Source organism: Lagopus muta, chromosome 7, assembly GCF_023343835.1.
Source record: "Lagopus muta isolate bLagMut1 chromosome 7, bLagMut1 primary, whole genome shotgun sequence".
NCBI lineage: Eukaryota > Metazoa > Chordata > Aves > Galliformes > Phasianidae > Lagopus > Lagopus muta.
In genome coordinates this window covers 4,855,293-4,869,295 of record NC_064439.1, presented here as the reverse complement: position 1 = coordinate 4,869,295, position 14,003 = coordinate 4,855,293, and the positions used below count along the sequence as shown (strand labels likewise).

General features: G+C 48.3%; 1 protein-coding gene across 4 annotated transcripts in view; it reads left to right on the top strand.

The window, feature by feature from the left end:
* LOC125695837 (mitogen-activated protein kinase kinase kinase 3-like) overlaps positions 1-13,760 on the top strand; it is a 68,633-nt gene extending 54,873 nt beyond the window's left edge. For 3 of the 4 annotated variants that reach the window (XM_048950820.1, XM_048950821.1, XM_048950822.1), the window contains exons 9-17: positions 1,307-1,380; positions 3,350-3,417; positions 5,230-5,322; positions 6,281-6,475; positions 7,186-7,334; positions 7,919-8,050; positions 10,435-10,564; positions 11,160-11,337; positions 11,817-13,759. In XM_048950820.1, coding sequence (XP_048806777.1) covers positions 1,307-1,380; positions 3,350-3,417; positions 5,230-5,322; positions 6,281-6,475; positions 7,186-7,334; positions 7,919-8,050; positions 10,435-10,564; positions 11,160-11,337; positions 11,817-12,045 — 1,248 coding nt within the window. In that variant the 3' untranslated portion in view covers positions 12,046-13,759. Of the gene's footprint in view, positions 1-1,306; positions 1,381-3,349; positions 3,418-5,229; positions 5,323-6,280; positions 6,476-7,185; positions 7,335-7,918; positions 8,051-10,434; positions 10,565-11,159; positions 11,338-11,816 lie in introns of all 4 variants that reach the window. The other variant, XM_048950823.1, reaches the window with a different exon arrangement.
* The last annotated feature ends 243 nt before the right edge of the window (positions 13,761-14,003 follow it).

Sequence of the window (14,003 nt, the reverse complement as noted above, 5' to 3'; positions counted from 1 at the left end):
TGTTGCCAGGCTTTTAAAGAATGCTGAGTCTGCGTCATCACTCAGCATCTCTGCTGGGAGAGAGCTGGCGTGGTTGGCAGAGATGGGATGGGGGCTAAGCAGGGACCTTGCTCCTCTTTGGCTGCTGCGCTTCGAAGTATGAAGGCTTTGGAGTAAGATCTTGGGAAGCAGAGGAAAATCAGACTTTCCAATTGGGACTGCCAAAACAATAAGAGCTGTTATGACAACCGCTTAAGGAGGTGTAGCACAGAAACAGCACATGGAAATGGAGAGGCTGTCCTGTACGTGGGGAAGGAGGAGTGGCTGGATTTGGGAGCCAGGAAGGGATAACTCCACGTGGTGCTCAGCCATCCTCTGCTCTGCTTTCCCAGCAGCAAGCTGGACCCTAGGCTGGCTCTGTGTGGAAGCGCTCGTAGCCCTTAGGTTTACCACTCAACACAAAGCCTCTATTGTTATTAGCCAGCTATAAATAATCCCGTCCAGTACAATGTCTCATCCAGGAAGCAACACAAATGTAGCTTTTGACTCACTGAGCTAGTGAGAGCCAAGCCGGTTCCTCCAGCCAACAGCCCTGATGATGCTTTGCTTATCACTGGAGGTAGAGGCTGGTGTCGTGTGCCAGGGGGAGGCAGGAGTCCATGGCCACAGTCTTGGCTGTGTGCAAAACATCCACTTGGCCTTGGGCACACTGTTTGTGTCCTGATTTCATTTTTTTCCTTATGAATACTTTGAGCACTTTGTCTCTCATTGATTTCTCAACATGCTTAGAACATCAGGGTGCCTATTAGCTCTACCTCAGCTTCCCTGCTAGCAAGTAGAACAAGGAGAAATGGTTTCAAACTAGAGGAGGGGAGATTTAGCCTGATAAAAGGAAAAGGTTTTTATTATAAGGGCGGTGAGGCACTGGCACAGGTTGCCCAGAGACGTGGTGGTGCCCCATCCCTGGAGACACTCAAAGTCAGGCTGGATGGGGCTCTGAGCAACTGATGGAGCTACAGGTGTCCCTGTTCATTCCAGGGGACTTGGAGGGTCTTTGGGGCCTTTCAGGGTCCCTTCCAACTCAAGCGATTCTATCATTCTGTCAAATGCAATTGATGATAATAATAATCCAAGGGAAACATCATAGATGAACTTCTTGTGCAAAGAAAGCTTGTTAGTCTGCATGTCTTGTCTTGTGGGACCAGGATCAGATGGTGAAAATCAGCTGGCTTCAGTGGAGAAACAGCAGATGTTTATTAGTAGTGGAACTTGAAGAGTTGTATTCTCATCTGTTACTTTACTGGTTTTCCCTTTCCTTTCTCATCAGATGCTTGAAGCTTTCATCAGCCCCGATGGGTCGATGTCTGGGAGCTGCCAGTCTCTGGACAGGTCTGTGGACAGGTGAGTTGCATACCACCATGCTCACAGGTGCTTCATTATGATTTAAACTGCAGTAATCTTAGCTGGACAGAGTAGCTGGGGATTTGCAGACAGCCTGCCTCTTTGTGCCTCAGCCAGACCCCTCTTTCACCCCTCTGTCTTTCTGCAGTCACTGGGTCAGTACTGCCTTATCCTCTCTCTGCCCGTCTCTGGGCATGCTGTCTGCTCTCCATTGACTGCTCATACATTTGGCAGCCCCTGGGTGCTGCCAGCAGCCACAGATATGTCAGTCAAGGCGCTGAGGACACCAGACGAGCAGTGGCTAAGTTTAGCTTCTCTGCAGGAAGCAACTGGGACACATTGTACTGAGGCAGGCGGCAGTTCAATGCTTAGCGTGGCTGGTCCAAGCTCACACGTGCACAGCGACTCTACATTTGCGGCTGTGCATGGCAGGCTGTATATAAGACACAGTGTCCTTTTGGGAAGCAATACATTTATTTTTTTTAATCCACATCAAAGGTTTTCTTTTTTTTTTATTTTATTTTCCTCCTTTTTTTTTTTTTTTTTTTCCATTGCTTTTGCCATGCAGCACCAAGGCTGTGTTCCAGCAGGTCTGCGTTGTGTTGATTTGATTGTGTGGCGTGCTTTGGGTTTATGACTCTGTGCACTTTGGATGTGTCTCAGCATTAAGGTCCATTTCCTTTTTGTGGCTTTTAATATTTTCCTCTGATGTATTTGCTCATTGTTACAGATGCATCGAATCTGATTTCTTTGTGTTCTCAGTCTCTATGCCCCAGCTTTGCTTTTTGCATAGACTTTGCTGCAGAACAACAGAAGCACAGCTTGGTCGTAATGCTGTTTTTGTGAACTGAGAGAAGAGCATTAGGCATGTTGGCAACAGAGTCATGTGTGCATAGCTGTGTTCAGTCATTGGGTCTAGAGAGCTGGAAAGGGCATGAGGAGGGCTGTTTTCTTCAAAGGTAGGAAAAGGAGTAAGCATGAATATTTAGCACACGTTGCCTTGTTTGGAATCAGGAGGTAAGCTTGATGATCCTTGGGTTCCTTCCAGCTCAGGATGTGCTGTGATTCTGTGATTCTGGAAAAAGCATAGCTGAGTCCTTGCTGCTAATTGTGTGAGATGGCATTAGCCTCCAGAGGGCAGAGCTAGTCACCAGGCACAGAGACCAGTCTGACACTAAGAGAGAACACAGTTAATGCCTCCTTCTTGCAGCAAAGCTGCTGCGATCAGATTTGGCACAGATAGATTTCAGTTTCTATTACTATGTCCATTTATTAAGAGGAAAGAAGGCAGAGTGGAAAAGCAGCCTGTCCAGGTCAATTCCCTGACCCTCACAGAATCTGGAATGAAGTCAAGATGATCATATCATAGAGTCATAGAATGGCTTGGGTTGGAAGGGACCTCAAAGATAATCATTCCAACCACGGGCAGGGTTGCCAACCACTAAATCAAGCAGTAGATCAGGTTGCCCAGTGCCTTCTCCATTCCATCCTTATGCAGTGTTTTCCCAATATCATTTGCTTAACATATTTGAAGAACTTACCTGGGATCAATGAGCCTGCTCCCTCCCTCCTGGTGTGCTCAGAGAATGTGTGTGCACAGTGGTGGTGTAGGCTTGCTTGCATGAGGAATTTGGGAGATGATGGTACAGAAAAGAGGAGACATGCATGAATCAAATACTGTGGAAAACCGCTCATCCACAGCAAATAAGCAGTGTTCACACAAATGAGTACTTCACATCGAGGCAAGAGGAACGTGCAGCTTTCCTTCTGTGCCAACTGGTGTGTAGGTGTTAGAAAAAGCCTTCAGTCTTGTGAAGACTGAGGATGAGAACTCAGTTTGGTGGGCAGGGCTGACCAGTCATCAGTGCACCTTACTGTGTAGTCTGGGCTTTCTGCATATAATCACTCCTTAACTAATTTCACAGCCTTTCTGATATAATAGAACATATGTATTTTTTTCCCCATGCAGCCCTCCCTTTACACAAACCCCTGTTCCTGGAAGGAAGAGTCATCCCAAAGACGGTCTTGATTGCATGGGTAAGTATTGAAAATGGGTTGGAAGTTTGGGTTTGTTGGAAGCCAGTAGTTAAGAAAGAGAGATGCTACTGCACAGAAAGTAACTAAAAACAATCAAGCAAATCATCTCTGCTTAGGTTGCACTTCAGAAATGACCCAGCAGTGATTAAACATGAATGTTTTGTCAAAGCAGAAGACCCACAGCATCAGACACAGACAGGGTTCTCCTTGCCATCGTTAACTCTTGTTGGCTCTGCAGTAGTGGTAGCACTGAAGGACCTTCAGGTCTCGTTCATAATCAATTTACAGCAACACCTGTTTAAACTGTGTACTCAAGCCCCTGAAATCAGTAGATGTAAGGAAATAAAGCTGTTGCAAGACCAAAGATGAGCTCTGTGTTGGAGGAAGGTGCTGGGTGGGTCTTGCTCTTGGTTTTGGAGACAGCTGTGAGGTGCTGAGGAGCTGGAAATAGCCATGTGGCATCACGTTTTGTTTCTGAAATCAGGATACTTACTTAATACACAGCAAACCAGGGCCCAGACCCTCTTGGGAGTCATACCTCTTCCACTTGGATTCATAAGAGGCAGAATCTGTAACACTACATTGGGTAACTTGCAAGGATCATGGATTACTGCTTAATCCCCAGCAAACATCCACCTGGTTAAGTCATGGAAACTGTGACATTGTCATGGCTTTCACCATTTCGAACGAACAAATGGCAGCCAGCCTCAGCACGGTCACACACTGCTGGCCAGGGGCAGCATTTTGAGGCTGAGCTGTAGAGATGAAGCAGTCTGTCTGCATCGCCGAAGTTTAATACACCCCAGTGGTGTGGGAGGCACTGTGCTTTGAGATGTCACTCGGCGTTGTTGCTCACACGTGGCTCGCTGAGAACCTCTTGACCCGTCCTTGCTGCTCTTCTTGCTGACCATATTTCAGCCATTATGTGCTGCTGTCATGGGGAAATAATGCTGCAGGAGGCCGAGGCCAGGCCTGCTCTCCCAGGAGCGGCTGCTGGCCCCAGGCTAAGACAAACAAACCATCAGCACGGGTTGTGTCATTCCAGTCGGATGGAGGAAAAACAGGAGGTGAAAGATGGGGGGGAAATGACAGATATTTTCATCTCAAGTTATTCAGTGCTACCAGCAGTGGCTTCCCGTGATGCTTTTATTTAATTAAAATTAAAAAATACATTCTTATCTTGTGTGTCTATCCACCTCTTATGGTCTCGTGTCTAATCTGTACTGCAATGCTGTTTTACTTTCTATATGTACTGAAGCCCCAGTAAGGACGAAAACTTGGAGGGTATAAATTGATCTCCATCTTTGAGTCACATCTGGGAAGAAATTCCAGGCAGAGATACCTGCCCAAATGCTAGATACCTGCATTTCTCTATAAGCAGCTGATACAGAGCAGAGATTTTGGTGTTGGGTCTGACCCTGTCTGGAAGTTCTGTTTCCATGCTCATTTTTATGTTTTCCATGTGCAAAATAAGACGTTTAACACTCTGTCTTGGAAACCAGACATGTTCTGTGTTAGTCCCCTGCTTTGTATTTGAACACTGTGGGCCAGAGTCCATAAAGTCAGTGGTTAACCTCGGTTCCTTTATGGGGACCAGGAGTGGGGTGTCTGGCCCTTATTTTCCACTCACACTATGTGACTGTGGTCAGATCTCAGCGAGCCATGGGGAACTCCTGGCTCTGCAAATAAACGTTTTGTTACCTTGTGTATCCCCACAATTCAGCATGAAGATCCAAACACTTTCCTTTAAGAAACACTCTGGGCATTTGGTGTGAGCTGATCTAAGAAACATCTGTTCTTTCCTCCTGCCAGATTTTGACATCCCAATCTGTGAGAGGTTTGGGAAGGGGGGGACCTTCCCGAGGCAGTACCACCTCTCCCAAAGTCGCAAGGACTACAGCGATGGTAAGAAAATGATGGAGGGCTGGAGAGAGAGCTGCTCAGTCCAGGATCTCAGTAGGGATGGGAAGTGCAGGATGCTTGTACCAGTGCCTGGGGGTGGAGAGATTTAGGAGGGAGAAGAAGGAGAACAGAGTAATTTAGGATTTGTTTGTGTATTCTAAAAGGTGAAGAGCTTGTGATATGTTCTTAGGAAGCACTGAGTGTCTACAGTGTCAGTGCTCAGCATCTCTTGTGCTTATGCCTGGTGTTTTAACTTAGCCACATGGGTGAACAGCTTTTCTTGTTGCTGGCGATACCAACCTTTCTGTTCCCTTAAATTGATTGCTTTTGAGGATGCTGCTTTGTTACTTTTGATAGGGTTTCTCCTGGCAAATGCAGGGTAGCAGTGTCTGCTCATGGCTGTTTGAAGCTGATGAGCTCTGAGCTTTGGGATCCACTCCATCACCTCTCTGCTGCCCCTCCTTTCATTGTGTGAGACTGCAAGTGGTGGGAAACAAAACTGAATACAGATCAAATTCCCATGGAAAAAAAAAACAAAAAACACCAAAACCCACCAAAATCCATTAAAAACCATTAAAGCTATCCTTGTGCAAGCAGTTATCACAAGATCCACTTGTGTGGCCATTTGTCTTGTGGTCTTAGGGGATGCCTGGGATAATTTGAAGCGTAAATCTCTGCCCAATCAGAGTTTAATTGTGATGAAGAACTAACAAAACCTTACGTATTTAAACTGTTGCAAACCTCTCTGGAAACATTCTGTGTTATATGCAATCCTGGCTGCTGCTAACAGCTCTTAAACTGAATTAGAAGTGTTCACAGGGCTTTGCTTCAGTTTCATTAAACTGGTCTTGTTTAGTTTGAAGAGGTGCATCGTATGAGCAGCAGTGTGAGGAGATGGCAGTAGACAGATCCATGCTGGTGTGAAGATTTTTGCCATAACTCTCCCTCTTTTCTCCTGCAGGCCGGAGGACTTTCCCCAGGAGTTACTTCCCACAGGAAAACCTTTTCCAGCTTGTCCCTTCCAGCAGGACCAAGAGCTTTACTGGGGACAGCAAGCTCAGCACTTTGCAGTACGATGAGTACAGGCCTAAATGGTGGAACAATTGTGAAAAGGGTCTGCAGGTCTTTAGCACCTCCCCTACCAAAGCTCGGAACTGTAAGTGAACCAAAGCTTCTACTGTCTCAATACATTTCAGTCTCAACACAAATTGAGACCTACTGAGTTACCGGGCATCAGCTGAGCTAACCCTGTGTGAGGTTAACCAGGCTGGATGTGGCTCTGGGCAGCCTGGTGTGCTGGCTGGCAGCCCTGCACGTAGCAGGGGGTTGAAAGTGGATGAGCATTGTGGTCCTTTTCAACCCAGGCCATTCCATGATTCTATGATTCTATGAATGCACTCTTAACGCCATCCTCAGCAAGAGGCACGTTGCACTGCCTTACTTTTCAGTGGGGAAGATGAAGTCTTCATCACTGTACCTTACCTTTGCCTGGAGTAGAGTGCCTGCAGGATCAGCTGGATTTCATAGCTGGCCAAGTTGCAGAAAACTGCTTGTGCATTTCATTCTGACTGTGTTTGTACAGCAGAATCGTCCGGGAGATTTGGGATATGGGAACAAATGGCTCCCCTTCCTTGTCTTCCTTTGCTCGCAGCACCCAAAAATGTTGCAGGCACTGCTGGTGTTGCAGGATCAATGTGATTAAAACTGATTGGTCTCAGTGCCCCTGGGAATGGATGGCTTGCTGTCCTCCAGGACAAGTTGATGGTACAGCTGCCCTGTTGAGAACATTGCAGACCTGATAAATGGACCCTGATGCTGAAGTCTCCCTGCTGTGCTCTTTTCTCATTCCTCTCCTCTCTGCTCTAGCCCTGCAGGCACCTGTGAACTGGAGGCTGGGGAAACTGCTTGGAAGAGGAGCTTTTGGGGAAGTTTATCTCTGCTATGATGCTGACACTGGTCGTGAGCTGTCGGTGAAGCAAGTGCCATTTGATCCTGACAGTCAGGAGACAAGTAAGGTAAGTATGAGGGCAGCACTGTATTTTGTAGCATGTTGCAGGATTGTGGCTGGAGGATGGAGGTAGAGGTGGCAGAGGAGTCTGTGACACTGACAGAAGGCAATGTGTGCACACTGTGTCGGGTTTGCTGTCTTTGGAGTGATCCCTGATAGCATGTGGTGCCAGTCACTTTGTCTGCCTCCCTGTTTCTTGGTCACGTTGGCTTGCTATCCCAGATGCCATCTCTCAGAGATCTGCCTGCTTTGTTTCAGCCTTTTTGCTCCACTCACCTTCTTCCCACCTGGGGTGCTGTATTAGCTTTGTTGCTGGCTTTTTTCACACCTTCCCACAAAAAAACTCCTTGAGAGCAGTTAAATGAATCCACCTCTCTCAGAGCCATGTGCTTGTGTCTCCCATCCATCTCTCTGCCGGTTCCTCAGAGCAACACTCATTTCTGAGCCTTAAATGGCTGTTGCCTGATTAGGAAGCTTCATATGTGCCATGAAAAGCGTTGAGTTCTGAGCAACATGTGGGTAATGCTCCTGTTGCAGACAGGTGTGTGTACCCATTCCCTTTCCCCATGGAGCCTGTCTGTTTTGTTGCAGGAGGTGAATGCCTTGGAGTGTGAGATTCAGCTGCTGAAGACGCTCCGTCATGACAGGATAGTGCAGTACTACGGGTGTCTGCGGGATCCCGAGGAGAGGAAGCTGTCGATCTTTGTTGAATACATGCCAGGGGTGAGTGCAGTGCTAAAGATTGTCCTGAGCTACGGAGAACAGATCTGGACTGCCTTGAGTTGCGTGACATTTGGATCTGGAGTTAAATTTGACGGCTGAGATGCGCTACTATAGCTGATAAAGCAAACAGCAAACCAAAACAGTGCATCTCAGCATCCCTAGGGCTTGACAAAGCGTAGATCGAGTCAGACATCGTGGTCAAGACCCTCAACTTGTGATGGGTCAAATCTAAAGCCCCGAAGGCAGGTCTTAGGTTTGAGTCCTGGAGCTGGGTGTGTTCACAGTCTGGAATCTGATCTTGGTGAATGTGGGATGTGCTCCAGATCTGGTTCCAAACACTGGCCTGAGCCCATCCTTAAGTATTTATTACAAATCCCTGCAGGACAAGTTATTAGTACACTGTCCACCCACAGCTGTCACCAATTATTTATGGCTTTCAGCACGTGTGTGTTATAAACAGTGTTATTTGCTTGCAAGTCTTCTCCTGTTCAGAACAGAACCTTGTGTTGGTAGCATTATCCAGCTGAGCAGGAGTGGATTACATTTGTGTTTTTGCTGACGTTGGATTAAACAGCCATAGGGAAATGGAAGATCAGGAATCTTTGAGGGAATCTGAGCATGGGCTCTAGAATGCATGCAGATGAGTTGAACATCTCTGTTTGCAAGCATGCAAGTTACATCAGCCATGCAGACAAAGCCATTGGCTGGTATAAACCAGTGTTACTGTTTACACTGCTGGAGGATCTGCTCTCCGCAGTCCTGCCTGTCCAGCTGGATTCATTCTCCAGACTGTGGGAGAATAAACCCTTGTTTATACAGGCCTTGTTTGTAAGGTCAGAAGGAACTATGAAGTCATCTGGTCACAAAGGATTTTGGTAGTTTGTAAATGTGCTAGAAGCCCTCCTAGCACATCTTGAACACGAGCGATCGCGTGGATGTCCATGTGTTTGAGCACCTTCCAAGAGCCGTCCCCTGTCTCTCCCTAGGGGCTGGCGTCTCACTTTCAGGCCTTAAAATGAGGCTTGGACCCGGAAGAGTAAAGCTCCAGAGCTTCAGCAGTACCCTTGCTGCTTATTCTGCAACATGCTGGTGTTTGTTAGCAGCCAGGAAACCAACACTGGATGCTGGGGCAGTGTCCAGCAAGGCTGGAAGTTGAATGTTTGTTTTTTTTGTGATAAACCAGAGCTCTGACCAAATACAGATTGACTTTAGTGCCACAGTGACGACTTATTTCACAAAAGCAGCTCAGGGCTTTGCTTTCCAATGGCAGTGGAAATAGATTGAGTTCCCAAACCTTGCAGGTCAGCAGCTCTGTTTCTGGCTGGGTTTCTGATGATACACAGCTACCTTGGTAAAATCTTTAGGAGGTGAAGCTTTAGTGCACTGTTAACCTGGCATTCTTACAGTAACTGCTGTTAGGTAGCTGACTGTATTTTGTGTTGTGCTCTGTAGAGTGCAGGAAGGGGTAATTTCACAGCATCACTTCAGCAGTGCTATGAAAGGGAAATTAGAGGCACAGGATTGCAGCCAGCCTCCACAGAAAGCCAGAATAGTAGCTGGGCAGAGCAACAGCAGAGATGGGTGAATGTTGAAGAGCCGAGACAGTCTGAGTGACTTGGAGCACAGCATCCTGCTGTTCCCACAAGAGGAAGACTTTGGCAGCCTTGGATCAACTGTGCTGCAGGACAGATAGAAGTGAGGATGAGTTTCCCTTTACACTTTCTGCTCAGCCTGAATGCTTGGAGGTGGATTTAGGTGCAACCTCTGGTACTGAACCCCAAATTTGCTCCAATTGTGACACAGTGAGAAATATCCATTTTAAGTTAACAGAAAATACAGCTAAAACCAAGGGGACGATCTCCTGGGGAGGATGGATGTCTGCACCCATGCTTCTTTCCCTTTTCCATCAATAAAATCAAACCAGTAAGAGCCTGCATGCCTAGATCAGAAACTCGAGGCAGGGTGCACATTGTCTGATCGTGTTTCCCATGAGGCTGCCCTCCTTACAGCAGTGGGTAATCTTTGCTGTAAGGAGCCAGAGAAAGGCTTCGCAGGAGACTTGGCCCTGAGGTTGTCCTTCTCCATGAGCTATTGGTGGAGTCTAGCCACTAGAGGGAGGAAAAGGTCTGTGCTTTGTGTTGGCAGAGAGTAGCACTGTTGGCCATCAGAGGCCCTACCACTTTTTCCATTGGAATGTGGGACACTGGGGACAAATCTTAGCTGTGTTCAGCACGTTGTGAATTTTTATCTTACTGTTTCTACAGCTGAGTGTTTTTTTTCAAGCTGAGAAATGTAGTGGTGAGGCAATTTCAAAAAGTCCCTGTGACCTGATGCACCTGGCTCTGCTGGACTTCATGGCTGCTACGTGTTGTTTCCTTGTGCAGGGCTCCATAAAGGACCAGCTCAAAGCATACGGTGCTCTGACTGAGAACGTCACTCGGAAGTACACCAGGCAGATCCTGCAGGGAGTCTTCTACTTACACAGCAATATGATTGTCCACCGGGACATCAAAGGTAAGCAGATCATGCCAGGAGGCTTCTTGATGCTTGCTTCACCCTAGCATCCCTCCGGCCCAACATCATTCTTGTGCAAAATACAGTGCTGGGATCTGGTATTTTTGCCCCAGCTTTGCCTCTTGCCTTCAACAGTTTGAACCATGAGAATCTTGCACAAGCAGCTGAAACCAAATTCTTGTTCTTTCTGCCTGGGATCTCACATTAAATACTCTTACTGTCAGCTGTCCGTGCAGCCATCAGATCTCTACACTTCTAAAAATCTGGTGCAACATACCCAAGAATTGAGAGACCCTGGCAATCAGAGGGATCTGAGGCTCTGTTCTGTTGTCAGGGCATGGGGAGGATAATTCATCATCTTACTGCTCACTTTTGGGGAATCTGCTGACTGAGGGCCGGTCGGAATCAGCCCGGCTGGACCGCATCTGCCTTAGCAGAGTGGAATTTTGTGTACCACTGAGTGCAGCCCCAGCATGGCCCTTTGGGCTCTCTCTTGTGCTGTTTGCCTGTGCCCTTCCTGCTGTCCTCACTGTTGCTGCTCAGCTAGCTTGCTGCTTCATCTCTTGGTGTTTTTGTTGTTGCTTTGTATCCCTAGGTGCCAATATTTTGAGAGACTCTGCTGGAAATGTGAAACTTGGAGATTTTGGGGCCAGCAAACGCATCCAGACTATCTGCATGTCTGGGACTGGGATTAAATCTGTCACAGGAACACCATACTGGATGAGCCCAGAGGTTATCAGTGGAGAAGGATATGGAAGGAAAGCTGATGTGTGGTAAGGAGTACACTACAAACCCCACTACTACCATTTAAACAATCCTTTTGGGAAACTGCAGCAGGAACAAAAAGGCACAGCTAAGTGTTTGGAAGACAGAGCAATGCCAAGGATGAAAATGGGAGTTGAATGTTAGGATTGACTGTGGGATGTGAGTCGTAGCTGAAGGTCTCCAAAGGAGAGCACTCAAAACCACAGCTTGCCTGATAGGAAGGCCTGATAAGTTAGGGCCATATGTGGCTCCAGCCCGTAGCTGTTGTTTCAGTCTGAAAAACAGGCTGATTACAAAGTTTGTCAGAAGAGCTGTTGTGTTTTGGTTGCCCTGATTTTAAGTTAGCTGGATGCAGCCTCTCAAAGTCAGCTATCAGCTGTAGGATGAGACGTGCGAATCCTCTCTCACTGTGGGAGCAGTGAGCCCTGTGCATAGTGCTGCCTCAGGCCCCTGTCTGCTGTCTCACCCCTGCCTGTCGTTGTTGCAGGAGCGTGGCCTGCACCGTGGTGGAGATGCTAACAGAGAAGCCTCCGTGGGCAGAGTTCGAAGCCATGGCAGCTATTTTTAAGATCGCCACCCAGCCGACCAACCCCCAGCTCCCCGACGGCGTTTCCAGCTCCTGCCGCAACTTCCTCAAGCAGATCTTTGTGGAGGAAAAGCGAAGGCCAACGGCTGAGGACCTGCTGAGGCACCCCTTCGTCAACTGCGGGCTCTGAGCCCTGGCTGGAAAGTACTGATGGGAGGGGGGATGGCCACCAGATCCACGGCCCTTTTGCACTCTGCATTCAGACCTCAGCACTGGGCCATCCTGGTGGTGGCCCCACAGGTCACTTCTTGCTCGTCACCACCTTGGTGGCCGCTGCCTTGTTGAATTTTGAAGCCACACACGGGACAGTCAGAGGCTGGGGATGGTGGCCACCACCGGGAGTGCAGAACAAGAAACTTCCTGGACATCCCATTTGTGTCAGCCTCAGAGAGAGCAACTTCCTGCCATCAGCAGTGCTGCGGGGCATCCCCGCTCACCGTGTCACTTATCTCTTGGGAAAAGTGCATTGGATTCATCTGTCCCCCTACCAGCAACCGCAGGACCAGCGCAGAAAGCAGATGTGCATCACTGCTCCCCACAGAGAAACACACCAGGCTTCTGCCAGGCTAGAGGAGATGATCCTCAGACTGCAGAGTTGGGGGACCCGGGTGTCACAAGGGGGAGGGAACCCGTCTGGAAGCAGCAGCATCTCCAGCGGTGCGGCGTTCAATACTGATCTGTGCCTTAAGCGGTTACAATCAAGGAGTGATTTGTGCTCGACTCGGCACAAAGTATGGAGTCGGGCACAATTAGCAGCAGCCATGTTGACAATGTGCGTGTGTGTGTGTGTGTGTGTATGTTTGTGTGCGTGTGTGTGTGTGGAGCTGCAGGAGGGACCCCTAAAATTAGACAGAGAGGAGCTGCTGGGTGCCCACCACTCCAAGTGGCATCAGCCCTGCAGGAGAAAGTTTAAACCACAGTTGGGTTCCGGTCTCTTTGACCAACACTAGTCTGCTGGAAAACCTTCGGGGGGTAAACACAGGGTCCCTGGAAGCCAATGAGTGTCTCAAGTTCTTGATAGGACAAGGGGGAATGGTTTTAAACTAAAGAGGGGAGATTTAGATTAGATATTATGGGGGAATTCTGCATGATGAGGGCGGTGAGGCCCTGGCACAGCTGCCTGGAGAGCTGTGGGTGCCCCATCCCCGATGATGCTCAAGGCGTGGTTGGATGGGGCCCTGGGCCGCCTGATGTGCTGGGGAGGCTCATGGCTGGGGACTGGATGGGCTTTAATGTCCCTTCCAATCCTTCTATGATTGCATGATGCCACAACTCTACGAAATCTGCCCCCTTTGGAAGGCCTGGTCCCCTGGCTCATGTATGTATGTATGTGTGTGTGTGTCTGTGTATGTACACATGTACATGTATACATGCACGTGAGTGTGACTCGCTCCTCAGGTGCCTTTGCCTTTTAATTTTTTAAAACCCTCGCAGTGTTCTGATGTACAAACTAGGAAAAGAGAATGTAATATTATGCCATGTAAATTTCTTTTATATATATATATTTTATTTCGGCCATAGCGTGTGAGAGCTCTCCGCGCTGTCTCACCGTGTAGCGTAGAGAAACGTTTTCCTTTCATCGGGAAAAGGCTCCAGTGTGATATTGTATATCATCTTTACCGTGTAGCCTATACATCTGTATAATTCCTTCTTATTGGGCCAGTTATCAGTAGGCAACCACTGTACATAGGGAGAGCTGTGCCAGGGCATGACGGGGCCTGCAGAGCCCGGAGTGATCGCCCTGAGCATCCAGGGCTGGCGGCTGTACCCCAATAATGAACCCGTGCGGCTCGGATCCCTTGGCTCTGTGTGGCTTCGTGTTGTGGCTGTGCCTTGTGGGAGCCTGGGGACCTTAGGGGGTGGGGGGGCAGAAATTCGTGCAGTCATTAAGGTTGGAAAAGATCACTGAGATCACCAAGTCACCCCAGCCTAACCCTCCATGCCCACACCCCTCAGTGCCACATCTCCATGGCTCTGGAACACCTCCAGGGACACCTCCACCGCCTCCCTGGGCAGCCTGTGCCACCGCATTGCCACTATTTCTGAGAAGAAATTGTGCTTAATATCCAACCTGAACCTACACTGGCA